We start from the raw sequence: 27,335 nt of genomic DNA, 5'->3' as shown, positions 1-27,335 counted from the left end.
ACTTAGACAGGAGGACTTGGAGTTCAGGACTAACCTGGACTACAGCAGGATACCCTGTCTTACACACACACACACACACACACACACACACACACACACACACACACACACACGAGAAAAATTATACAACCATATAAAGAAATAATACAAGAAATTAAAAATGTACATTTCCTGATCTCAAAGTTTGGCACACTACATAAGAAACGTCCCAAATATGTCTGTATAACTCATATTTTAACGATTATACAGAATGTCTAGGCTATCATCTACACCTATTGTTCTAGGTTACTTTCTGTAGCTGTGATGACACATTCTGACCAAAACCAGTCTGTGGAGGAAAGGAATCATTTGTTTACAATTCCAGCTTACAATCCATCTTTGCAAGAGGTCTGGGCAGGAGCTCAGGCGGGAACTGAAGGAGACATCATGGAGGAGCCATGCTTACTGCTTGTACCTTAGCCTCTGCTCAGCTACATTTCTTACACATCCCAGGATCTGACTGCGGTGGGGCCGCCCACAGAGGGCTAGGCCATGCTACATCAATTAGTGATTAAGTAAATACCCCACAGACGTATCCACAGGCCTATCTGATCTAAGCAATCCCCCAACTGAGACTTTCTCAGATACTCTACACCAGTGGTTCTCAACCTTCTTAATGCTGCCACTCTTGAATACAGCTCAAGTTCTGGTGACCCCCTAACCTCAAAATTATTTCATTGCTACTTCATAACTGTGATTTTGCTACTGTTACAAATTATAATGTAAATATCTGATATGCAAGATAACTGACCCACAGGCTGAGAACTGCTACTCTAGGCTGTGTCAAATCGACAATTGATAGGAGACCTACGTCCTTAATAGGCATATTTGAAGTATAGGTTATTTAACAAGTCTAACTGCTAGTAAAGAAAACACAAGGAAATTCTCACTGTTTCAGTTCTCTAAAATGAACCTATATTACTTAAATTTTTTTAAGGTAGTAAAGAGAAAACAACCCATCCACAGGCAAAGAAAAGAAAAGCCACACAGACTGTGAGTCCTATCCGTGAGCCTGCAATACTGCAGGAATACCCACAAAGGCCCCAAGCAGCTCTAGCACAAGCTAGAAAGTTCTCAGCCACTCGGTCCAAGTTGCTTGTTTTACAATGTATTAATCCACGCAGGCATTTAACACACACTGGGATCCCACAACTCAGAAAGTGGAGGCAGGAGGTCTGAGAGTTTGAGGCCAGCCAAGCTACAGAGCAAGACCTGTCTCAAATGTTAAAGGTTACACACACACACACACACACACACACACACACACACACACACACACACGGTTGATTTCAATGACAAGGAGGATTAAAGGGGTGGGGAGGAAGGTATGGGGCAGCCAAAGCGGGGTTGGCGGCTGCATGGGTGAAGTCTGCTCAGACAGTCCTGCTTTCCTTAGAGACAGACAAGCACCCTTTGCTGCAGACTCAGCATTTTGTCTAAAATGCTTAGCATTTTGTTTAATTTATACTTGCATTTACAACTAGTCTATGGGGCCCAATAACTTCAGTAACAGTAACCACAAATCCAAAACTCCAAAACAGAGGGCAAAAGACAGCAAGGCAGGAAGGGCTCCGACAACCACGGGGGTGGGGGGGGGGGGGTGGGGGGGGGGGGTGGGGGGGGGTGGGGGGGGGGGGGGGGGGAACAGTTTCCTGGCAGTGCTGCTTGTACTGTCTGGCGGATAGCAGCAGCAGGCTCGCTAGGAAAAGCAAAGAAACAACGCTGAGCCTGGGCTGAGCCTGGGCTGAGCCTGGGAAACAGGGTGAGAGATGACCACAGAAAACCCAGGAGGAAGTGCTTTTACAAACTGGTGCTTATGTGCACCATCCAACCTTAGTCCATAAAACCCTACACCGCTCAGCGGGGCAGGGAGCCTGCCAAGCCTCACCACAATTTGTATAGAGCTTATCATGTACCAGGCAGTGTGTGCAGGGCTGTGGATTTAAATGGTAACTAATGAATGAAAAGATGCAGCTTCCAGGAAACCTGGGATAAAGACAAAAAGCAGAAACTCCAAGACTAGGAGATCTAGATTCAAGTCCGAAGAGTGTGCCATCCACCACCAGGGCAGAAACCAGCTTCTTTTTTGAATGAAACAGGGTTGAAAACACGTCTGTTCCACCTACTTCATAAGATCACTTCGCGAAACAAATCATGTCCTGGAGGGTTATGCAAACATTAGTCACTCTTAGTCACTGTAATCCGATTTTATTTTTAAAAAATGTTGGAAGGTGGGGGCTACTATGATTCATGAGCTCAAACACCTGTGAGGATAGACCCGGCCATCAAACATCTTCTGAAAATCTCCCGGAGACATAACGATATTCAAGAGAAATAGTTACATTAGCCATACATTTTTGCCCTTTTCAAAGGTCATGCACTTTCTTCACTTTAACTAGTACTTTGCAAAATCAGGAATCAAAAGCCTTCTAAAAGTACTCTAAAATGCACAAACACTGAAAATGGTCCAAAGCCCCAAGAGCAAGTGCTCTGCTCTAGTTTACCTGGTGTTGGGGAAGTTCTCAAATCGCTAAGGAAGGAAGCCCTGAAAACACAAGTATCACTTTTAACAGGCTTCATCTTTCTTTTCATGTGTTCTTGGCCCAAAACCACAATTTAAAGTTTAGAAGTGAAACTTTTAATTTTTGAAAGCAAAACTGAGGGGGAAAAAATCAGTTAATCTGCATTCCAACCTACATATCTTCATCAAAACCACTGGAAATGCTCAAAGTAAAAATGCTTAACTTGTGTAAAAAAGGAAGTAGACTCGTAGATAATCTGTGCAAGGCTGGGGTGACATCTAGTTGTAGAATCTGTGTCCCCACACTGAGGAGCATACATCTCACATCTATCCTCTCCATGCTGAAATACGTGAAAGATTTCTTTCCTAGCTTTCCCATTTCTAGGCAAGCAGAAAGACTTTTTGAAATAATTTGCTCGCAGCTATGGTTCAGAGACTCACACCCATCATTGGAACCAGGTTTTCTTTTCAGACAGTTTTAAAACATACTTATTTCAGAACTGTAATAAAAATAAATACTAAGTTAAGATCTTAACCAGATGACTTATAAAATAGTAAACAGTTATAACACTTCATCTCAACAAAACATATTTTATTTTCATAGTAACAGACTATGTAATATAAGCTCTATTTTAGAAGCTTTCAATAAGGTATCTCTGCTTAACAAAAATGTAATTTAGGATGAGATTTTGGAAGCGCATTCCTTCATCTCTTACTGATAGCCTTACTTCCAAGTTACCCTCTAACTCCAATGTGAAAACTAATGTTCTCTTCAATGTCAGCCACCCAGGACACCAAGAGAACACATTTTAATCATGTCCCATTCTCTCTTAACTTCAGGGTTGAGGCCATTAGGTATATTGACAGGCTTTATTAGATGTAAGGATTAGAGAATACCCATAGAGCAGGACTAAGAAAAGACTAAGACCTGTCTTTGCCTACAAAATCAGGCTTCAAAGAGTAACACAATTTGGTCATGCAACTAGTGAACTTTATTTAACTACATTAAATATTTATATTAATTACAATAACTTGTAGTTCTTCCCCCAAAGTCGTAAGATAGCAGTTTGTCTTAGCTCCAGTGCCGGCTCCTGAGCTGACAATTTAGCTGTGGAACCAGGCTCAGGTGAGTCAACAGAACAGAGCTGTATCTCCCACCCCTGAGTACTCAGATGAGCACTTGGCTAACTCCCTCACTCCAAGGCTTTGCTCAAATCTAAGCATCTCAATGAAGCTGATCCTGATGATGCTACTGATTTCTCCACCTGCCTCCTGCATCCCTCCCAGGCATTCCAGATCCCCTTAACCTGTTCACTTATTTCTTCCTCTTCATCTTTAGCGGCTCCAACATAACACACACTTATTGTCTCTCTCCTGCATGCTAGAATATTAGTTCCATGAAGGTGGCAATCCTTACCCTGTTCACTTGACGTGCCCAAGGGCAGTGTCTGTTCTATAAGGGACCCTCTAGAAACCTGTAGAAGCATCTCCTTCACCTTGCTATCCCAGCTCTCCATCACTGTTCCTCATCAATCAACGTGCCTCACTCGAACCATCTCGGGGGAAAACGGGCTGGCATGCACTGGAGGAGCTGCCTCTAGCCATCCACCATGTGGGTCCTGGGCTCAGACTCAGCTCCTCAGGTTTGGCAGCAGGAGCCTTTACTCGCTGAGCCATCTTAACGGCCCCACATCTCCATTCTTAACAAACCTGTGACTTTCCATGACGATTACACTGCTCTCTTCTTCCAGATCTATTTATTAGGGTGGGTGGTGGTGGCATACGCCTTTAGTTCCAGCACTCTAGTCCCAGCACTCGGGAGGCAGAGGCAGGTAGATCTTTGAGTTCAAGGCCAGCCTGGTCTATAGAGTGAGTTCCAGGACAGCCAGGGCTACTCAGAGAGACCCTGTCTCAAGAAACCAAAAACAAAACCAAAACCAAAAACAAAAAACAAAAAACCACCACCAACAACAAACTCTTTATTGAGCAGATACTATGTGCTGGCACCATGCTTGGCTAACTGATACAGTGGTACATGTAAGGTCACTGTTTTCATGTGGTTTCAATAATAATAGCTATTATTATATTCTTGAAATTTAAAAAAATTATTAATAAAATAATAATAGTAATAATTGGAAGATGCCATGTTTCCTCATTACAATTAGGGCAGCTGAAAGCAGGAGAGGGCCGAGAGCTGGTCTCAAGACTCCTACGGAAAGGACCTTGGGCCCTGTTTCTTCTGCGCCCTCGATAAGGAGAGTCTCCTTGGCTCTCCTAAAAACTTCCTGGGTGACCTCACTACACATCACATGCACCGAGATGACTCCTAAACCTGTATCCCCAGTTCAGAGCTCCCAGGGCTGGAACCACATTTCCTCCTACCCAAGAGACACATTCACTTACACAATGTCTGACGGTCAAACCCAAACCCAAAATTCAGATCCCACAAAATTTGTATTTCCTGTTAACAGTAACAAAACTGTCACCCAAGACAAACAAAAGCAAACAAACAAAACACTTAAATGCCATCAATTACCTTCTCTTTCTCTTACAGATCACGTGTATTTTTAAAAAACCAGCGTATAAATCTGAACTCAAATCCATCACTCTTTGGTCTCCTATACCAGTATCCAAACTTACATCAACTCTCATCCAGATTATTCTCTACATTCCAACCACTCTGTATTATCCACCGTTATACCAAGGAAAACTTCCTCCTAAAATACTTCTTCAGACTACAGAAAAAGAAACAAATTCCATCTCGGCAGCATACAAGATCTGCCATCCTGTCTTTTTCTGCCCTCCGTTACCAGCTCTTCTGAAAGGCGTGATGCAAGGGACCTGGGAGGATGCATACCCATCAAGACTCACCAGGGCTTCCCCCAGTCCCTAGGTTCCTAGGTGCTTGCACATACCAGTCCCACAATCTGAAATCTCTTTTCCTATCTTGTCAAGCTAATAACCAATCTGCATAAACAACAACAACGACAACCCCAGAACTCCAGTTTCTGACTCTTCTGTTAATCTTCCCCAGCTGACCACCCTGCCCCATCCCTACTGAAGAGAGGGTTGAGTATTTCTTCCTTATCTGTCATGGCACTTATCAATTATTCCATGTCTCCTTTCCTGACGAACGACACACTCCTTCTGATAGCGCGCTTTCTCTTCCTCAGACCTGCATCTCCAGACCCCAGCACAGGTCGGCACTCTCTACCACTATCCAGTGCTGGGAGGTCCTAAGCTGTTTCTTTACAATGGATCCTAGCATAGGTTTCAAATGCCTAAAGTCAGTCCAGAATCCTGACTGTGGGCTTGGAGGGGAGAAAGGGAGGCCTTGAATAAAAGAAGGATTCATTACCACAGCTCTAACACATCTAACTCCAGAAGAACCCACAGAAATGGTAAGACTATATGACGAAAGATTTCTATACAAATTATGTCATTTGTAATGGCAAAAGAATCTTAAAAATTGGAAATAACTAATGTGAAACTCAGAGATTCATTCAATGGGTCCTTTTAAAAACAGCAATTTTAAAGAAAACTGTTGGTCATTCCAAACACATGCTATATCATGGCTGGCATCATAAAACAACGTAAGTCAGAAACAGATTCATTTAAAAACACTTAAAAGGCCTGGGGGAAAACCCTATATTATTAGCAGTATTTATTATTATATCCAGGCAATTTACTACCACTAATATCATTAAACAAATTTCCCAAGATTCGGTCTGTTTGCTATTATACAGTCATCCTGGAACTAAACCTGTCACACTTAGATGATCAATCAGAGAATTAATAAGAGTTTAAAAGAGGCACCTTGGTGCCCTACTCTAAATTTACATCCTCCAAAAGGTGAAAAGATCTTAGAATTCTCTGGAAACTAAACTGGAAGCAATTTTTGTACAAAATGGTATAACGGCTCCGGCTACTGGCTGTGAATCATGATAATGACCCGCCGACTGCTCAGCATGCCCAAATCATCTGTGGACAGAAGGTAGGAGACACTTATCTTCAGAGTTCCCCTTCCTGTTAGCAAGTGTTAAATTTTACAAAAGGATCTGCCTCGATGGGACTTAGTCCTTCATCCATCCCATCCACCACATTCTTCTCGTCTGGGTTTGCCCAGCCACCACTTCCTGCTCTGTCCTCAAAGATTTCCTGCATTTAGCTCAATCTTACATTCCTTTTCTTTCAAGCAGAGAACAGCCATTTAGGATGGAGTGTGCACCTCTTAGGGAGTTCTAGGAAAGACAGGAGGTTCCAACAACCCCTGTGTGTTTGCAGGGTGTGAAAATAATTCACAAAGAATCTCAAGGTTTTTAAGTTATTAGTTCATAATATATATAGCTCAGGTAGAAAAAGAACCTAGGACCAGTAAGTGGTGGGAGGGACTACATTATTTTTCACCGTGATTATTTTACTAGTTTGTATCAGGAATGGAAACCACTTTTAAAGCTCCCTAGGATTTTCAGTTTCTTAAAAATACACAATCAAAATACAATCACTCTGCCTTAAAAAATTCCACAGTTTCATGTTCTAGGCATATGAAGGAATAAGTATAAACTCACAAAATTCCACAGGACTTAGATCACTGACAATAAATATGCCATGAAACAGCTTTTCAGAGATGTTTTCCCAGGGAACACAAGTTATTGAAATTTGTAATAAAAACAGAGATGTAGCTACCACAAAGAGCAGTGCAGGAATACAGAGAATTGTATACGCACTGTTGTGGTGTCAAAATTAAGTGCTCAGATAACTCGGTGACAGACTCACCGAGAGTCATTTATTCCTTTGTCTTCCCCTGTCAACCTTTTAGGGACCATGTATTCTCTGCGCCCAGCCTAATTCTAGGTGTTAAGATACAACAACACGGGGGTGGGGTGGGGGTGGGGGAGTCCCTGTGTCTGTGAAGTATTTCACTGGACCAAAACAGACAAAAGAAGTAACACCCTATGTCTGCCAGCGGTAAGTATAGAGATGGTCAGGTATTCTAAAAGGAAGGAAACAAGACACTTACTGTCTGGGAAAAGATACTGAGCAGAGGAAGCAGCAAGAACAAAGACTCCAAAGTGGGAAGATGTTTATCGTTTAAGGAACAGGGAGCAAGCCGGTGTGGTCAGAGCAGAAAGGGAGAGGAGAGTGGTGGGTGAGGCTGGAGGTCAGGGAGAGGCTGGGGCTTACAGACTGGAGTATGGCTTTCCTGGACAGCAGCGGCGGTAACAGGTGGAGAATGGGGGAGGGAGGTGATCCCCGGGAATTAGAACAAAACCAAACAGAAGGAAGGCCACATGAATGTCTAAAGGCCGTCTGAGACTCAAAGGCTGGCCTAGCGTGTGAGGAGAATACATATGATGTGAGCTTGGCTGGGAAAGGTGGGAGGCTGAGGTGGGAAGTTATTTCGCCTCTGACTGTCCGGTGTAAAAGTGAGCTGCAGGGCCAGGAAGCAGCTGGAGAAGAACTTGCAGGCAGTCAGCTGTCCTTGGAACACAAACTCCGCTCTCCACAGGCAGGAATACAGTCCTTCTAGAGAGCTGCTCTGGTAAAGAAAAACGTGGAGGTCTTGGCAAGACCCTTTGGGAGAAAATATTCCCTTTAAATTTCTGTAGTAGGGAGAAGGGGGGGCAGTGTGTGAAGCAAGAACTAGAATTTAGAGTATTGTATAATTACATGAACAGAACTGGTCTAACTTACAGTGAATCATAAGACAAAGATGATTTAGGATGGGACTGAGAAGGCAAACAGGAGTTTCTGTTTCTTAAAGAGCAAGCGTTTCCTAAACGCCCAGATAACTGAGTATGCACTAACTACTCCAATTTACATAAGGAAGGAGAGTCCATTATAATCATGCACTTTGCATCAAAGGTATTCAAGGCCAGTGTTGGAGCAGCCCAGTATCTGGAACACTGTCTGGTTAGACTCAAGTGCTTGTTTTTATGGTGGTAAAAAGCCTCGCCAGAGAGCCCTTACCTCAGAATCGGTGCTAGCGGTATCCTGATGCCACCCTGAGGTACTACTAACAAAATTACAGAAACAAGTCGAGAAAAGAGATGTTCTCCTTGCACTGGACTACCTGAGCAAGTCAACATACCTGAAACAAGCCATTTGGGCTATATATGTAGATTGCTGTTTGGAACAGACTGATACACAGGTCAAATATCAAGCTGCTGCAAAAAGAAACTTTTTCTTAATATCCATAAGGAAGTCTATCCTTTGGGGACAAAGAACAAAAGCCGTAAGAGACTCTTGGGCAATCTTTTCCTTCTGAACCCTTCAAGAACATAGCTGACTTAAGAATTTGATGTGCTTTGCAACGGCATGGCTTTTGTTGTTGTTTTTGCAATGGCAAATTATAAATTATTTATCTTAATATAAGAGCGCTCGAAAATGACAGCAACTCTTATCTACGCAGGATTATGGAATGCTACAAATCCCGAAAAGAGGAATTGCTGGAGTAGGAAAACCCATTAAGTTTTCTTATTATCAACCAGGCACAAATGCTTAAACTTCTGCCAGGTGAAAAACATCTTTAAATTTGTTTAAACTTAACTGCATTTTACTTATTTATTGGGTTTGTGTGTGAGTGTGTGTGTGAGTGAGTGTGGGGTGGGGGCATGCGTGTAGAGGTCAGAAGACTACTTGCTTCCAGCGGGAGAACCCGAGGACCGATCTGGGATCGGTAGGCTTGGCAGCAAGCGCCTTTTCCTGCTCAGCCATCTCACCAGTCCCTAAAAACATCTTCCTACAGGCCGTCACGTTTACACACCTATCGTTCTACTCCAGAACCAGACTGCTTACAGTTCACAATTTACACCCAGGTTTCATAGTGCTTTTTATGTCAAGTTCATCCATAACAATAATTGAGACTACAAGTGTCTGGATTTGCAATATTCTCTCCCGTCTATCGCCTTCCGCGAAGCATTTTTTTTTTTCCACGCTGACACCAGAACATCCTTCCGAGTAACTTCAATACCAAACAATACGCCTTAAAAAAAAAAAAAAAAAAAAAAAAAAAAAACCACAAAAAAGCTCAGCCGCGGTTCGGAAGGTGCGGTTAGCCCTGCCCGTCGGCAGCGTTAGAAGCGGTGGGGAACCCAGGGTGCTCGGAACGGTGCCGCGGGGTCCGGGCCGCTTCCTGGCCGGACGCTGCGGTCCGGCGCATCCCGGGAGGGGTGCCCCACGCTCGCAGGCCGGGGCCCGGGCCTCACCTTGTACACGTCCCCGTAGGTGCCGCTGCCGACCCTCTGCACCAGCTCGTAGTCGTGCTGCGGGTTCCGCCTCAGGATGTCGGCGGCAGGCCGCAGCGGGGCCTCCATCTTCGCTGCGCCCAGCCCGGGGCTCTGCCCGCGGCGCCCGGATCCCGCTAACGAGGGCGCGCGGCGCTTCCCAACATGGAGCCTCGGCGCGCCGCTGCGCCTGCACCCGCGAGAGCGAGCGAGCGAGCGCGGGGGCGTCACGGGCCGCGACCCCGGCGGCCTCCGGGCCTTGCCGGGCCCCCGAGCCGTCCGCACGCGAAGGGCCGCCCGTTCCCTGACGAACACCGCGCCGGAGACCCGCGTCCTCTCGAAGTCGGCCGTGCGCACAGTCGCCGCCGCCGCCGCCGCCGCCGCCGCACCACGTTCCCCACCCGCGGCTGCGTCACCGGGAGACACGTTCGCGGCCGGCGTGGATCGAGCCGGCCCGCCCGAGAGCGCAGGCCGCAGGCCCAGAGTGCCGCCCTGAGGCCCGCCGAGCGCACGACACCCTCGTCGCCGTCGCGCTCCGCCTCCCAGCGCCTTGCGGGGCGCCCGGGGGCGTTCGTGCGGCTTCTGACCCGCCCAGGCCTGGCCGGGATTCGTCCGGCTGCCCGCGGGACAAGAGGAGGAGGGCTTGGATGCAGGCCGCGGGAGCGCTGCCTTCCTAGTTCTACAGACGTCAAGGTAAACTGAGGCCGCCCGGGCAGGAGGTGGGGGAGTGCCGGGTTAGCTAAACGCCGGCACACCCGACTGCACCTTCCTGTTTTACAGACTGTTCCCCGTGGTACCAGTTCTGAGGCTGGACCGCACACCTACCTGCACAACCTGTCTTCCACCGGGGTTTTCCGAGCCATTTCTGAAAACCCCCAATTCCTACCAAGTTCCAGTGGTCTCTGGGCTCCACCCCAGTGTTGCAACTGTAATGGGACCAGGAGTTCTGGAGATGCTAAAACAAAGCTGGGGCTCTAAGTCTGGTTCTGGCTCCAGCACTTCCTAAGTAGGTGATCTGGGACAAGGAATACTTGGCAACATCTCAGTGTCCTTATCTGTAGTTGGAAGAGGATGAGGTTTTTGCATTTGACACCCGAGAAATGTTTGTTAAGCTTTTTGTAAAGAGGCTCATCAAATGTAAGAGGTTTTGAAATGCTTAACAATCCACAGAATGTTGAACAGGAATCAAGAGAAGTGATTTGGTTAATGTTTCACAGTCTGTTTTGCAGTTTGAGTTCCAATCTTGTTCTGAAGGTTGAAATTAAGATACCATCTTTAGGTAGACTGGTAAAGTTATTTCTAGAGTCCTGCAGAGATTTTCAGTAGAAAAAAACAGATAAGGACTGAAGAGATGGCTCAGTGCTTAAAAACACCAGCTGCTCTACAGAGAGAGGACTGGGGTTGATTCCCAGCACCCACATAGACTCACAACTGTCTTAACTGTAAGTCAGGGAATCCGACGCCCTCTTCTGGCCTCTGCAGGCACCAGGCACACACATGGGGTACAGACATACATGCAGGCAAAACATAAAATTAAATAAACATTTAAGAAAAATTGGAAAAACCAGGTTGATAATTAGCTACTGTATGTTTAAATGACTGGAAAATTACAACAAGTTTCAGGTGGTGTGTGGCTCCAGACACAATCCAATTCTGTTTTTGAGAAATGTGCTTCTTATAGTCAATAAATGAAGAAATTAAATTAACACCTTACCAGAACAGGGAATATATGCATTTTCTTGTGTTCCACACACAAAGGGCACTTATTTAGGGAACATAAGTAAAGCCCGGGCTTACATGCTCCAGGGACAAAGCCTGTGTGTGTGCTGCCTTGAAAAAAATTGCTGAAGAACAGTTCTGTCTTTCAAAGCTTCTTGGCACTTGTTTTGGTGGGCACATACTTTTGGCTTCGATGACTCAAAATCGCTTCAAATGTTCAATTGGTATCTTAGTACTTGTTTACTGTCATGAATTTATGTTGGTCATGTAGTCAAACCCACCCTTACCCACTCTGAGACTAGGCCCGTTGTGGGGCATTCATGGGTTGAGGGCCCTCCACCAGACTGTTCCCAGCATAATCAGGTAAACTTGGAGGGTGTAAAATTGGAGGGTGATGGGAAAGCAGCCCTCCACGGTCAGGGTCAAAAGGGGAGCATTGATCCTTTCTCTAGCATGAAATGTATTTGTCCTTATTTATGTCTACGTTATCCCATAGAGAGTTTGATCGGCTCACACAAGATACTTATTTTTACACAAGATAAGAATAAGTGAGAGGAAACTGCGTGAAATTTGAAAGGGGGGAAACAGGAAACCAGAACAATGCAACCAAAAAAAAAAAGCAGAAGGTTTGATAGTAGGTTTTTTTGTTTGTTTGTTTTTGAAATAAAGATGAACAAGTTGATCATCCCTGATGCTAAGGCCTCAGAAAAGTTTCTCTCCTAGGCCGTCACAAAGTGGAAACTCCAAATAACCAGTCTCAGACAAGAATAAATACCCTGTGACAACCCTTTAAGTGTATTATTTTTGAAACACGATATTTAAAATGAATTAGGTAATAAAGAGTTTGAAGTCACAAGTGGAGATGTTGTATGTGGCCAGTAATGGCAGATCCATATGCTTCGACCATCAACCATGAAGCGGATATCCCGGGAAGCCAAGATCCCGAGTGGTGGTTAAAACAGTGTCTGCAATAATCATTATTTTACTTGTACCACAGATGATGCAAATAGGAAAACATTTGCTTTATACTAACTCAAAAGGAATTTTAAAGATTTTCTTTTTCAGAGCTAGTTGAGTTAATTTTAATAAGATCGGTGATAAAGGTTGTTTGGTAAAGAAATTTAAATTCAATTTACTTATGAACAAACTATGAATAGGTTTAGTTTGTATATTAAACAATTATGCATATAATTTCAAGGTTAAAAGTTATATAACAGTAAATCATTGGAGCTAACATTGAAAGAACTCCTACAAATTGCTCAGTTTTATAATGACAAGATATGGAGTGAGAAGAAACATGAAACATGACTTAATTATCTTATCCAAAACTAATATATATATATATATATATATATATATATATATATATAAAATACTTGACATGAAAATGTTTTCCAGCTTTTAAAAATTTTATTTTTGATAGAATTTTTTTTTGGGGGGGGGGGCAGTGCTAATGCCAGTGTGTGTGTGTGTGTGTGTGTGTGTGTGTGTGTGTGTGTGTGTGTGTAGGTTGGAGGACAACTTGTGGGAGTCGATTCTGTCTTTCATGTAGATCAAGCTGAGGCCATCTGGTGGAGGCAAGGGCCTGTACAGGCTGAGTGTCTTGCCTCCATGTTTCCAGCTCTTTCTCTGTTCATGTAGCAAATGGTGGTGGTTTACTGTCTGCTTGTAATGTTTTCCCTCTCTTAATCTTCTTCAGTAGCGTGCTGCTTATGATTGGTGATCCTAAAGTCAACTTGAATTTTAGCCAAGACTAAATGACAACAAAAACCAAGGCCTTGGAATGTTTTACGTTTTATGTAGCTAAGGTTCAAATTTATTATCCAAGCAAAACTGGCTTAATAAAATGCTAAAATTAGGCTGCTGAATGTGGTGGTGCACGCCTTTAACCCCAGCACTCAGGCAGGCAGAGCTCTGTTAGTTCCAAAGCCAGCCTGGTCTACAGAGTGAGCTCAGGCCAGCCAGGGCTACACTGTCTTAGAACATACAGATTTTAGCAATGTAACATCTCTACCCACCCCTCCCTGGCTCCACCCTGGGCTGTTTGAGACGGTTTCACTGTGTAGTCCTGGCTGGCCTGAAACTCACAGAGGACCAGCTGCCTCTACTTCCCGAGTTCTGGGATCAAAGGTGTGCGCAGCTGCAGTATTTTTATATGATTAAACAAATAGCTCCTTGTAGTTGTTAGATATCAATCTAACAAATTAATCAGTTGTCAGAAGACATTGTAACAATTATGATCTGAATTTTTAGATAGTTGATATTAAATCATTCTTTCTGTTACTTGTTATAAGGAGAAGTCTGCTAAGGAGAAAACCGTATTTTCAAAGTATAGGGTGGTTCTTATAGTTTGTCCTGGCTAGCACTAGAACATGGACTTCATTTAGAATTCAGATCTGGTCACTGTGATGAAAATTTTCATAAGATATGAAAGTGGTTCACAGATAATGCAACTGGAATTATCTTTGGACATGTTAAGAAGCTGTTTCTCCTATTTTAACCAGGGGGTGGTTTAGGGGAGTATATTGGGATTGGAAAAGGGGTTTCTTTCTATATTTGGCTCACAAATTGTTCTGTCTGAAAATTCAGTAGCTAAGAGAAGAAAACAAATTACAAATAATCTCCTGCTGTTCCTTATCTTCACTTTGTATCAGGTAAAATGTTTGGAAGGATACCCAAAGGTTGCCTTTATATCACATGGATGAGAATTGTGAGCAGAAGCTATGGTGCCTGGCTATGGCCCTATCTTAACAGCTACCCCGCCCCCTCTTTGAAGACAAGTGTTTCTCTCTCTCTCTCTCTCTCTCTCTCTCTCTCTCTCTCTCTCTCTCCCTCCCTCTCTCTCTCCCTCCCTCTCTCCCTCCCTCTCTCTCTCTCTCTCTCTCTCTCTCCCTCTCTCTCTCTCTCTGTGTGTGTGTGTGTGTGTGTGTGTGTGTGTGTGTCTGTCTGTCTGTCTGTCTATCTATCTATCTATCTGTACATACACATGCATACACACCTCTGGCTGTCCTGAAACTCATTATGTAGACCAGGCTGGCCTCAAATTGTGTCTGTCTGTCTGTCTGTCTATCTATCTATCTATCTGTACATACACATGCATACACACCTCTGGCTGTCCTGAAACTCATTATGTAGACCAGGCTGGCCTCAAATTCACAGAGACCTGCCTCCCTAGTGCTGGGTTTAAATGTATGCACTACCACATCTGGCCCAATTATATTTCTTACAGGATTCCAGCAAGATCTCCTTTTATCTCAGGATGTATCACTCTGCCTTCCAATTTTTTAAAAGATTTTTTTTTTTTTTGAGACAGGGTTTCTCTGTGTAGTTTTGGTGCCTGTCGTGGATCTCGCTCTGTAGACCAGGCTGGCCTCGAACTCACAGAGATCTGCCTGGCTCTGCCTCCCGAGTGCTAGGATTAAAGGCGTACGACACCACCACCCAAAAGATTTTTTTTTTATTTGTGTGTGTGTGTTTGTGTATGTATGTATATGAATGTTTTACATATATGTATGTATGTATGTATGTATGTATACCATGTGCAAGCCTGGTGCCCAGGGAGGCCAGAAGAGGGATGGATCCCTGGAATTGGAGTTACAGCCAGTTGTGAGCTACCACTTGTGTGCTGGGAATTGAGCCATGGTACTTTACAAGGTCAGCACGTGCTCTTAACCACTGAGCCATTTTACCAGCCCTTCACTATGCCTTCTTAATATGTGTGGTGTGTGTGTTTGTATGTGTTTATTATATATATATATATATATATATATATATATATATATAATACAGACATATAATTTAATTGAAATGTCTGTATAAAAAAGACCTCCAGACATCTCATGAAACAACTCCCACCCCCACACTCACATCAGGGTCACAGAAACACATCTGCAAACTTCAATCAAGGCCTTGAGACTCTGTCCCTTGCTCTAGCAAACAGATTATACAAAGTCAGTAATTTAAAACTTCCCAGCACAGGGCAATGGGGCCCCCGGCTCCCCTTAAATTAGCCCTGTGGAAATTCCTCCTCTCACAGACACATTGGCTCAGGGATTAGGATGGAGTCATGATTGCACAGCCACCCTCAACATTCCTGTACTCCAGGGGCCCAGAGAAGGTGGCTGCTTGGAAGAAGTTACTTTAACAAACAAATGAAGCAGTAAAGAACCCCAGCAAGGCAAGGGCACCCTCTCCCTGCAGGGGGGTGTCATACTGTAATTTAAGAAATGCTAGCATACCCAAGCTGTTTGCTAGGGGTGGTAGGTGGACATCAGAGGCCACTGTTGCATTGCTTATGTGCAGACACTGGAGGATGAGAGGGGCACTGGAGAGGTGCTCCATGTCACACACAGGTGCTACCAAGATGGAGCCAGGTCCCTGGTTCAAGTATCCACCCAGCAAAGGTGGGACACTGACTTCTTGATTTCCCTAACCTGTCTTTACTTTGATGAGAAGTTCTTTTATTAGCTTCTCTTTATGTCTTTTTTCCTCTCCAAACCCTGATTGATAAAATTATATGAGCTGGGAATAGTCTCAGAAAAGAAGACCCTTGAGATTGCACTCTTACGGTGCTGCATATCTGGTGATGAACTACGTAAGGCCTGCAGAGGGAAGTGAAGTAGTGATGTTCCACAGTATGGAGTAGCCCACATGGCATTAGTAGTGACATGAGCTGGAAGCCGGCGGAAGGCATGGCATCAGTGCTGAATCCCCAGCACTCAGCTGGGGATGATAATAACGGTTCCTAAAATGGAATGTCATTTAGTGTGGTCTTACTGCTTCTGTGAGAAAAACACACACACACACACACACACACACACACACACACACACACACACAGAGTGTGGGGCCCAGGGTGGAGACTGGGAGACTTGAGTTCTGTACTTAAAGTATATGTAGACACTCCAAAGTTTTTTTTTTTTTTTTTGATAGCTTTGAAGAATTCTATTGTCTCTTATAACTGCCAGCCACCAATGGCTAAAGATCAAGGCTGGGGCCTGACTGCAAGAGCTACAGAGTTGCAAACTCAGTAACTCCAAGATCTGTGTCTGTTAGGCTAAGGTAAAGGCACTGGAGGGGATGGTCTGAAACCTTGTGCCAGGGCTTGGGGCATTTGAGCAGATAGGAGTCAGGATATAAGTCTTGAACACGAGTTAGAGTTTTAGCATAGCCCAGATGGAGAAGTTCTAGCCTGGTCTTGGATGGAAGAGTTCATATACTTGAAGATGTTACAGAATCTTGCCAAATACTTGCCTAGAATTGAGATGTCTGTGTTGACTGAGCATCTGGAAGCCCTTCCACATGGGTCAGTTGAAGCTACTACTTAATAAGACTTACTTTTTATTGCTATGATCAAAAACCATGACCAAGGCAAGAAGGATTAAAGAAAGGATTGAATTTGGCTTACAGTTTCAGAACATTAGAGTTCATGACGGTGGAGTGAAGGGACAGTTGAGAACTTGCATCTTGATCCACGACAGCCTGGCAGAAAGAGCAGTCACTGGGAATCACAGTTGTCTTTGGAAACCTGAAAGCCTACCCTTAGTGACACACCTTCTCCAACAGGGCCATTCCTAATCCTTCCCAAACAGTTCCGCCAGTTGCGGACCAGCTGTTAAAATATATGGGCCTATGGGGGCCATTTTTATCCAGACCACAACAATGACTTAACAGTATCTATATGGAAGTGTCAGAATTTCCCTCATCTATTGTAAAGGAAGGCCTCTGTAGGTTCAGGAAGATGGAAGTATTGCACTTTGTTTTAGATATCACGTGTACCTCCAAATGCTTAGGTATGTAAGGTTTTATTCATAGCTGGTAGATCCAGTCACTGGAAGATGATTGGTTTGTGAGGGCTCTGACTCAGCTGATGGATTGATTCACTGATAGTGTCAAAATTTGAATGGACTTTTTAGGGTGTTGCAAACTATAGCGGGTGGAGCCTCGTTGGAGGAAGAAGGTCACTGGGAACATGCCTTTGAAGGGTATCTTTTGTGCCCAACTCCCTACTCTGTTTCTCGTTCCTTCCTGGCTGCCATGAGGCAAGCAGCTTTGCTTCAGCAGACTCTTGTGCCATGATCCCCTCCCTCAGATCACAGCCAACACTATGGAGCCAGCCGACTGTGGCTCATAACTTGAGTTTTCTGTTGTTTTTGTCAAGGGTTTGTCACAGTGACAGAAAGAAGACTCATAAGCCGTCCTGCACAGCTGTGCTTTGTGCACAGCTCCTCTGGGAGGGCCCACAGAAGTTACCCAACCGACACTGAGTGAATGGGAGCAGAGATATGCTTGCCAACTTCTCTGGTGACTGTCCTCAGTAGATTGGAGATGATGTTGCCATAGTAACACAGGGAGATCCTTGGAGAGACCAGAAGACGAACTCTCAAAGGCATGCTGAGTACAGTTACTACTGATAACCTTCAAAAAGAAGGGACCACAAGGGATTATAGTGGTGGCCTCTTGATTCTCAGATCTCTGGAATGAATGAAACCAGTGGCCTGCCTAATTGCTACTTAATATATGTGAGTAGAAGAGTTACAGAAATGGTGAGCAGAAAAGGAACTGGTCGCTATAATAGAGATACAGAACATTTTCTAACATCTGATCGTAAGCCAGTTCGTAAACCTGGAATCCCTTAATTAAAGGGTGGAAGGCAGGTTTCTTTGAGGAAGGATGTTGCCTCTGGTTACATATAATGATTGTCCCTTTCCTGAGGCCATTTCCAGAGAGACATGTGACCTTTCACCAGGGAGAATATGAATTGAGGAATGTGAAATTCTCACAGTTTAGAGGATAGTAGCCTGAACAACATTCCCTGAAGCATCATCATATGTATCAACTGTAACATATCAGGATTCCAGTGATCTTAGTAGAGGTTGAAGAAAGTCAGATGTCTTTCATGAAAGGTCTAGAAGAAGCAACCATAAATGCTGAGGTTGCTTTCCAAGTTACAAAATGTATGTGAGAATGGGCACACTGAACAGAGGAAAGTCCGCAAGAGGCTTGTGAATGTCAACCCTGGGATGTGAAATTGTAGGACTGGTAGGACCAGTGTGACCCCTGGGCATAAAGTAGTAAAGCAATTAAACCTTATTATTTGGGAAATTAGTTTACTGTCACTGTTAAAGATCTGAAAGACATTAGTGCATTCATTGAAAATCAGAGAGGTTGCTAGAGGAACCTGAAGATAAGAGCACTGGCACATATAGTCATGGCCATTTAGGACTTAAGACGGAAGATCCATGAGCCTAGGAGTTTGGGACCAAACTGAGCAAAAGTATTTTAACTCATTCCTTAAAGCAAGACAAAAACAAATTACCCTTATACCAGAGGGTGAAACATAAATCCACGTGGTCCTAGCACATTAGTGAAATTTATCCATCTCAGAGGATGATTTGATGTGCTCAGCTGTCCTGTTTGGATTGTGAAGACAATGTACTACATTTACTGCTCTTTGGTCCTTTCCCTCCTGACACATGACTACCAGTTTTCATGGGACCTTGAACGACCTAATACCTGGCTGATGACCCATGCTATGCCATACAGTGTCTTGATACTTGGGCTTTAGGGCTCAGCAGACCTGATGGTAAACACAAATATGATATGAAGTTTCTTGCAAACCCCAAATGAGAATTGCAGCACTAAGGATGCTACCTAGGATTCTGGAATATGAACATGCCCGAACTGTGATGACTACATTACTGAAAGCTGATTCTTGGCTTATTACCAAGCATTTGGTAGATATTTAACACCAGACTATGGGATACTAAGTGACTTGGTGACATAAACTGGTCCTTAGGAACTGTGTGTTATTTAGTTTACTGAATTACGAGTGCAGGCATCAGAATTTGATTGTTGAACGGAATAGTACGTACTGGAAAAGCTTGGCACGATCTGGAAGCACAGGTAAATTTCTAATGAGCTTCCATGGTGTCTGCCCACCCCACACCCCTTTTCTTTTACTTACATATTCTGGCTCAGGGTCATTTAGTGGAGGGAGAATGTGTGCAGACCTGGTTTATTAATAGTCAGCATTCTGTGTTAGCACCAATGTGAAGTAGCTTGCTGCTGATTTATGGCCCTGATTCCACAAAGAGGAATGACAGTGAAGAGAGATTCTCCCAGTGGGTACAACGTTGATAGTACATTTCATTGACCTTTTCGTTAGGAAGGAAAATTGGCCTGAGGTATGAATCAATATTGATTTATGCACAGTAGGTAATACTTTGGTCAGTGACTTGGAAAGAGGATTAAAATTAAGGAAGTTGGTAGATAAGGTATGATGGGTGGGTTATTAGAATTACACAGAACGTGAAAATATTTGTGAACCGTATTACCCCCCACCTGAGGGTTTCCACCCTGAGAAGTGAGTGATTCTTCAAGATGATCTGCCCTATAGATGTCAGCCAGCCAGTCTCTTTCCCAGTTACTGTAGTGCTTGCTTAGTTGCCCCAAACGGCAATAAGAACTTAAGCTAAATAGACTTAACAGTGTGGATGTCTGTTTGCCAGCTGTAATTCAGTATTGTCATTATGGAGTGTTTAACCTGCTTTAGCAGAGGCCAGTACAGCGACTCCAGTCTGATATTGCTGCCTAGATCAGGCAACCATCTGATGGTAATCTGATTGTACTAAATGGTTTCTATTTTGATGGGAAAGGCCTCCACAGAAACAGACACATACTGCACAGTTTGTCTTTCCTGTCCATAAGCACCTTCTAGTGTCATAACCCATGGGCTGGTAGAACACCTTGTTTCCTCTCCATGTATCACTCACTGTCTTTGGACAAGAAACTGAGTTTGCTAAGAATGCGGTGTGCCAGTACAGTCCTGCCTTTGGAGTTAGGTGCTTGGCCTCGCACCCGTGAATCAGAAATGACTAATTTGATATAATGGGAGGGGGATGTCTGCTGACTGAGATGTGGTCTCCACGAAGATATGGCATACAAATTAACCCAGTATTCATATTTTGTCATGTAACCCACGATCAGAATTCATGGGCTTGTGAACCAAGGATTAGAAGTCTCATTGATTTTAGATTATTCCTAATAATTATTGGAGAGTTTTTGTCCTTATAACTTATTCTTTGTAATTTTATCTCTACACACTGGGCTTAATTATTGTTCCACAAAGGGAGGAAACTATATCTGGAGCCCCTTAATACTCATGTTAGCTAGAATAATAATGTTAATGCTCAAGCTAGAGCAAGTAGCCTGGTTCATATGATGAAAGCCCCAAGTAAAGGATGAAAGAAAGTACAAATCTTGATCTTCTTTTGAAGGCACCATGTTCAGTGTTCATGTTATTCCATGAGAGGGAAATACCTTCCTTATTTAAGCCACTAGAATTTGTTTTACAGCAGCCCAGTTTGCTCCCTAACTAGTATAATCCATGATATGTTGAGCTGATGAATTAGCCAAGGTCAACCTGTCTTCAAACAAATTTTCATATGAGAGCAATGTCCTATTTTATTTAAGCCTTTTTGAGAAACATGTAAAAGCATGTTGATCGATACAAATGCCTCTTGAAATTTGCTTATTATAGACTCTATAACATAAATGGTATATCATAGACTCTTTAATATGGAGGGAAGCATTAAGTTTGGGCATCAGTGATAGAAAAACTCCTGGCATAGGGAGGACTTTATTTATGATAAGGTAAAATGAATGTGAGAAAGGACCAATAGAAGAAAAATTGAGGATACAGAGTAGAAAACAGTTTATATAAGATGTTAGAGATTCAAAAGCTTTACCTCAGAGTTGATTGATGTAGCATGTACCAGTCCTTCTTCCTTATGACCATAGTATTCCATCATATGGATATTCTACATTTGTTTACCCATTAGTCATTTGGCATTTGAGTTGTGTCTTATGTAGCTAGTCTTTCTTGTCAGACTTTCTTTGGACCACCAGTCCTCAAATAATGACGTAGAGACTTATTATTAATTATGAAAGTTTAGTCTTTAGCTTAGGCTTGTTCTCAACTAGCTCTTATAACTTAAATTAACCTGTTTCTACTAATCTACATTCTACATGGCTTTTTACATCTCTTCCATTCTGTACATCTGACTCCCTCTGTGTCTGTGTTCCCCACTTTACCAGATTCTAACCCTCTGAATTCCTCTCTCTGCCCAGAAGTCCTGTCTGTTCTCACCTGCCTAGCTATTGACCATTCAGCTCTTTATTAAACCAATCAGGTACCTTAGGCAGGTGAGGCCAAAGACAGACACATCTTCACATAGTGTAAACAAATATCCCACAACAGCCTTAGTTAGGGCTTTATTCCTGTGAAGAGACACCATGGCCACGACAACTCTTATAAAGGAAAACATTTAATTTGGGCTGGCTTACAGTCCAGAGGTTTAGTCCATTATCATCATGGTGGGATGCATGGCAGCATGCAGGCAGACATGGTGCTAGAGAGGTAGCTGAGAGTTCTGCATGTGAATTGGCAGGCAGCAGGGAAAGAGAATGACACTGGGCCTGGCTTGAGCTTCTGAAACCCCAAAGCCCACCCCAATGCCACACTTCCTCCAACAAGGCCACACCTCCTATTAGTGCCACTTTCTACGAGCCTGTGGAGGTGAGTTTCAAACCACCACGAGTTGCGTCTGTCTTTTCATATTATTAACACTAACGTTGCTGTATGAGCTTCTGTGTGGACTTCCCCTGTAATTTCTTTGGGATGCACACCTAGGAGGAGAATTGCTGAGTCACACAGTCATTCTGTGTTTAGTTTGCGGAAGGACCCGACTCCTTTCTCATTGCTGCAGCATTTTATGTTTTCACATGCAGTGTGTGAAGGTGTTAGTTTTCCTACACACTCATCAGTGCCTTCTATTGTCTCTTGGTTATAGTCACTCCAGATGTGAAGTGGTATCATGTGGTTTTGCATTTCTGGAATGAGTGCAGATGTCATCATTTCATGTCCTACTAGCCATTTGGTTCTCTTGGGACATACGAAACATCTTAAGTTTAGCTACTTAAAATTTCAGATTATTTGTATTTTTATTGTGTCATACTAATACTTTATATTACAATTCAGTGTCTCAGCGTTCATTCTGTCCTCCTCCTCCTCCTCCTGTCTTCTAAACCTTAGGTAACTCTATCTCTGTCATTATGTGCTTTACATCTCTTTAATCCTAGTTAGTGCACACATAATTTCTAACCATGTGTGCTAAGCAAACAGAACAACAGAAGGGTGCAGTTCTTGTATTTAGTTCCTGTTGGTTTAACTTTTTTTTCAGGTTCTCATTATGTAGCTCACTTTGGCCCAGAACTTACTTATTCAAGACTAGCCTTGCCCTTGAAATCCTCTTTCCTCCCAAGTGTTGGGTTAAGTTGACTCTTACTTTAATTTATTGATAAATTTTTACATTTACTTATTGTTTGTAGGAGAGGGTGTATAGAGGGCAGAGGATACATTGCTGGAGGTAGTTCTTTTCTTCTACTGTGTAGGTTTGTGGACTGAACCCAGGCTGTGAGGCTTGGCAGCAAGCGCCTTTCCACGCTGAACCGCGTGGCTGGCCTCCACTTTTGTTTTAGATGGAGTTGTGCAGCTGGACTTTAGTTCCTTCCACATTGTACTTGATCCTGGCCAAAGTGCTAAAAATAATTCCGTCCACATCCTGGTTAATTCACTTATTTATTTTGGAGACTGTGAAACAGTGTCATGGCTGTAAGAGAATTATGTACACAAGCTATGCGTGGAGAATATAAGTACCCACAGCCCTTCCTGCCATTTCCATTCTCCTGCTCCTGCCTACCTCCCGTCAGCAACCTGTCTCAGTACCTTCTGAGTTAGTTTACCATGTTCATTGCATAGATAAATAGAAACATTATTTTATAGAATTTCTATTTTATGGGAGGGTATATTATTATTTGATCCATCTTCTACTTAAATGGGTGAAAATTAATTTTGACAGTTGATAATGACCAACTGAATTTTTAAGGACTCATAATAGTGCATTGTGCAGATAGATCACATTTTGTTCAACCAATCCTCAATGTGTGGGCATTTTACTTGCTTCTGGTGTTTTACAGTTATAACCCCCACACAAACATAACAAATAACTCTTAATGTTTATTTTCATGTAGTTTAAAGTATTTCCTTGGGGTTTATTAAGTTAATGATTAAAAATAAATAAAAGCCAGAGGCCAGGGATGGTTGTGCACATGTTTAATCCCAGCACTCAGGAGGCAGAGGCAGGAAGATCTCTGAGTCGGAGGCCAGTGTGGTCTACATAGCAAGTTTCAGGACATCCAGGACTGCAGAGTGGGACCCTGTCTCAAAATACAATATAATACAATGCAATACAATACAATACAATACAATACAATACAATACAATACAATACAATACAATACAATACAATACAGCCAGGCATGACAGTAGCACATGCTTATAATGGATTACTCAGGAGTTGTAATCAGGAAAACTAGGGGTTCAAGGCCAACCTGGGCAGTGTAGTGATATCCTGTCATAGATAAGTATTCCAGAAATGCCTACTGACAGAATCCAGAAACAGTGACACCCCAGCAGCAGGAGCACAACCTGAAAGGAGCCCAGAGTGCCCAGAGAAATGCCAGTCCTGAGGCAGGGCAAGAGGAGGGAATCCTGAAACATTTCCTTGTGCCAAAAACCAGGAAGTGCCTAATACAAATGAGGCAAATGTTACAAACACAGGAGCAGACTCAAAGAGGCTCCTTTAGGGTAAATCTAGGGAATTTCGAACATTAAAAAGAACAGGAGGACTGAAGAGATGGCTCAGTGGAGAAGAGCACTTGCTGTGTACATATGATGACCTGAGTTCAGATCTCTATTGTGTAAAAGCCAAGTATAGTGCTGGTGCCTATAACCCCAGTGCTAGGTAGGGAGGGGAGAGACAGCAGGAGCTTTAGCCCTTGCTAACAGCCAGCCTAGTACAGTTGGTGAGCTCAGGGCTAATGAGAGACTCTGTCTCGATTGAGTAAGGCAGAGAGTGATAGAGCAGGACCCTGGGCATCCTCCTCTGACCTCTACAAGCACGAACATCTGCACACATATACATGCACACTTAAAAATTAAGTAAGGATGGCAATGAACCGTCTTTAAAGAGTTCATGAACCTATAGTTCTTTTTCTGTTGCTGGGACACAACCATGACCATGCTGGCTAGTTTTATGTCAACTTGTCACAAGCTAGAGTTAACTCAAAGGAGAGAGCCTTTGAGTTAAATGCCTCCATGTGATCTGGCTGTAGGGCATTTTTTTAATGATCAGTGAGGGAGGACCCAGCCCACTGTGTGTGGTGCCATCCTTGGTTCTGGGTTAGTTAAATAAGAAAGCAGGCTAAGCAAGCCGTAGGATGCAAGCCAGTAAGCAGCTCCCCTCCATGGCTTCTGCATCAGCTCCTGCCTCCAGGTTCCCACCCTGTTTGAGTTCCTGTCCTGACTTCCTTTGATGAGGAGCATTGAGTGATGTGGAAGAGTCAGCCAGCTGAGCCCTCTCCTCCCCAACCTGCTTTTTGGTCACGGTGTTTCATCATAACAACAGAAACCCTAACTAAGACAATGACCAAGGCAACTTAGAGGAAGGGTTTGTTTTGGGATTCAGTTCTCCAGGGATAAGGGTCCATTACCATCTAGGCTGGGAAGCATGGCAGCAGGCAGGCAGGGTGGTGGGAATAGCTAAGAGCTCACATTTCCAACTGCAAGCATCAAGCAGGCTCTCAGAACCTGCCCTTAGTGACATACTTCCTCCAGCAAGGCCACATCTGGTAAACGTACCGAAACAGTGCCACCAACTGAAGACAGAGTGTTCAAATGCTCAAGATGCTGGGGAGATACCTCATTCAAACCACCCTAGTGTTGCTCAATATATAAAAGTGTGTGTGTGTGTGTGTGTGTGTGTTTGAAAGAGAGAGCTTCTAACTGTAAAAGTAAAAGAAATTATAGAATTATTTTTAAATTTCCATTTAAAATAATTAATATAAAAGTACTTCAGACAAGAATGCCAGGATTACTGATATCATTAGGTAAAAAGTCCTTGGACAGCAGTTGAAGACATACTGTATGCACAGTCACTTACTGAAGGTTTTTTGTGATGTCCAATTTCATAGTATTTACCCATAAATTACTTCACTAAGAGGGAAAATGGCTTCTACAAAAGTGAGGAGTTGTTGTAACATACACTAAGTAGAGACCATGGGGCTGGTCATTGAGAGGCTGGCAGTATGTGGATCAGTAGAGTATGGACAGGACAAACTGAGGAGGTGAATGGGATGGAAGGATCTAGTGGTCAGAGTGTGAAGGGGTGGGTCTACAGGATGCTGACCACACCAAAGTTTGGGCAGAGAGGCAGAAACATTTAAAAAAAAAAAAGTAAGAATATGTTTTAGTATTTGTTGCATTTTCCTTGAAATTTGCTGCAACCTTTATAGCTGCCAAAGCATCCTGTACACCCTGACGATGGAGCCTGTTTTCCTTCAGATGTTTGCTGTCAGACTGTATATAACTTCAGACTGTCTTTGCAACTTTGAGGAGATGTTCCATTAGACACTGAGCAGTTACAGATTACAGTTAATCTCTAGCTTACTTTGATCTAAATTAACCTAATTATAAGACTCAGACTTGCTTAGTGTACATTTACAACAATACAAGGTATCTTCTTTTTAAAATATGACCTTCTCAAATGAAAACTTAAAAGATGCCTGGAGGATAATGCAGAGCGCTTTAATTTGTCCAAATGTTGCTAGCGTGTGTTGGAGCAGCCAGAATAATGATGGTTTATGTGTTTCTGTCACTAGATAATGCTTTTAAAATCTGTGAGTGTGTGCTGGGGGTGCTGTTTATTTGTGTGTGTGTTTGTTGAAAATGTTGCAGTATATAGTCTGCCACGGTCTTCACAGTTTAGGGGTGGGCCAAGGTACAGAGGGTGTGACGCTGGTATTTGTGTGAACTCCAGCTGGTGATGCTGAGTTTGGTTCATCCGCTTTCTCCTCCCTTTTCCTCCCCGGTCCTTCCCACCAGCGCCACAGCAACATCCTCAGAGTCTGAGCGAACTGCGCCCAGAGCGGGCACAGAGCCTCTTACTGCCAGCAACCTGCGGCCCTGGAGACGACCACAGGCGCAGTGACAGCACCTCGCCACCCCCAGCCCAAGGACCGCCATGGCCAAGAGCCGCAGGGACAGAAACAGTTGGGGTGAGTAGCAATCGGTAACTTGTGCAGCCTTCAGAGGGTCTGGCCCTCTGTTTTCTGCTGCCGAGCGCCTGCCTCTGCAGACTGCTCGCTGCTGAAGGAATCGCGCTGTCACCAGTGCTGAGCCTGGTGCAGGCCGGGCCTGCGGCTCCTTCTCCATTCCGTGCCGCCGCCGCCTCCCAGCATTTGGACAGCACCCTACAGGACTCTGAGCTCTGGGCTCCGCCCTAGAGATAGGTTAGAAGGTTGGCGCACAAGGTGGTCTAGAGCTGTGGTTGCGGGCGAAGCGGGGCAAAGGGTCGATCTGGAGCAGGTGGAGCCCCAGTCTGCTTTCTGGGGGCAAGGGCTTATTCGGATGCTGGCGGGCTCTGGGCGGGCAGTGGAACAATGAGGCGGAGCGCGCGAGCTAGGACACTGCGCTGCAGACGCCACGTCTCAGCAGCCTGGGCTATGGGGTACCCTCCTGAGAGTCCCTAGCACTGCACACTTACTTCAGTTTGGGGTTAGTGGAGGAATCAGGGAGAAGGCGAGCAGAATTGGGGTTTGTAGCCTGCCGCCCAACCCGGATCTATTCAGACTAGCCTCAAGACTGGCTTTGTTCTTCGATTTTTACCTTGTGGAGATACTGGGTTCATGATTCAGCACCGGGCCTAAGG

At 43.9% G+C, this 27,335-nt stretch overlaps 2 protein-coding genes across 3 annotated transcripts in view; one reads left to right on the top strand and one right to left on the bottom strand.

Annotated features, from left to right (window-relative positions):
- Map4k5 (mitogen-activated protein kinase kinase kinase kinase 5) overlaps positions 1–10,005 on the bottom strand; it is a 93,764-nt gene extending 83,759 nt beyond the window's left edge. The window contains exon 1 of the mRNA XM_052739661.1: positions 9,769–10,005. Within this exon, the coding sequence (XP_052595621.1) occupies positions 9,769–9,876 (108 nt within the window). The 5' untranslated portion in view covers positions 9,877–10,005. The remainder of the gene's footprint in view (positions 1–9,768) is intronic.
- Positions 10,006–10,353: 348 nt separating this feature from the next.
- Atl1 (atlastin GTPase 1) overlaps positions 10,354–27,335 on the top strand; it is an 80,096-nt gene continuing 63,114 nt past the window's right edge. For both annotated transcript variants that reach the window (XM_052739663.1, XM_052739662.1), the window contains exons 1-2: positions 10,354–10,479; positions 26,510–26,682. In XM_052739663.1, the coding sequence (XP_052595623.1) occupies positions 26,649–26,682 (34 nt within the window). In that variant the 5' untranslated portion in view covers positions 10,354–10,479; positions 26,510–26,648. The remainder of the gene's footprint in view (positions 10,480–26,509; positions 26,683–27,335) is intronic.

The sequence above is a fragment of the Peromyscus californicus genome, unplaced genomic scaffold (genome assembly GCF_007827085.1).
Source record: "Peromyscus californicus insignis strain IS unplaced genomic scaffold, ASM782708v3 Scaffold_15__1_contigs__length_86483966, whole genome shotgun sequence".
Taxonomy (NCBI): domain Eukaryota; kingdom Metazoa; phylum Chordata; class Mammalia; order Rodentia; family Cricetidae; genus Peromyscus; species Peromyscus californicus.
Note: the sequence above shows the minus strand (reverse complement) of the source record. Positions and strands in the feature narration are given on the sequence as shown.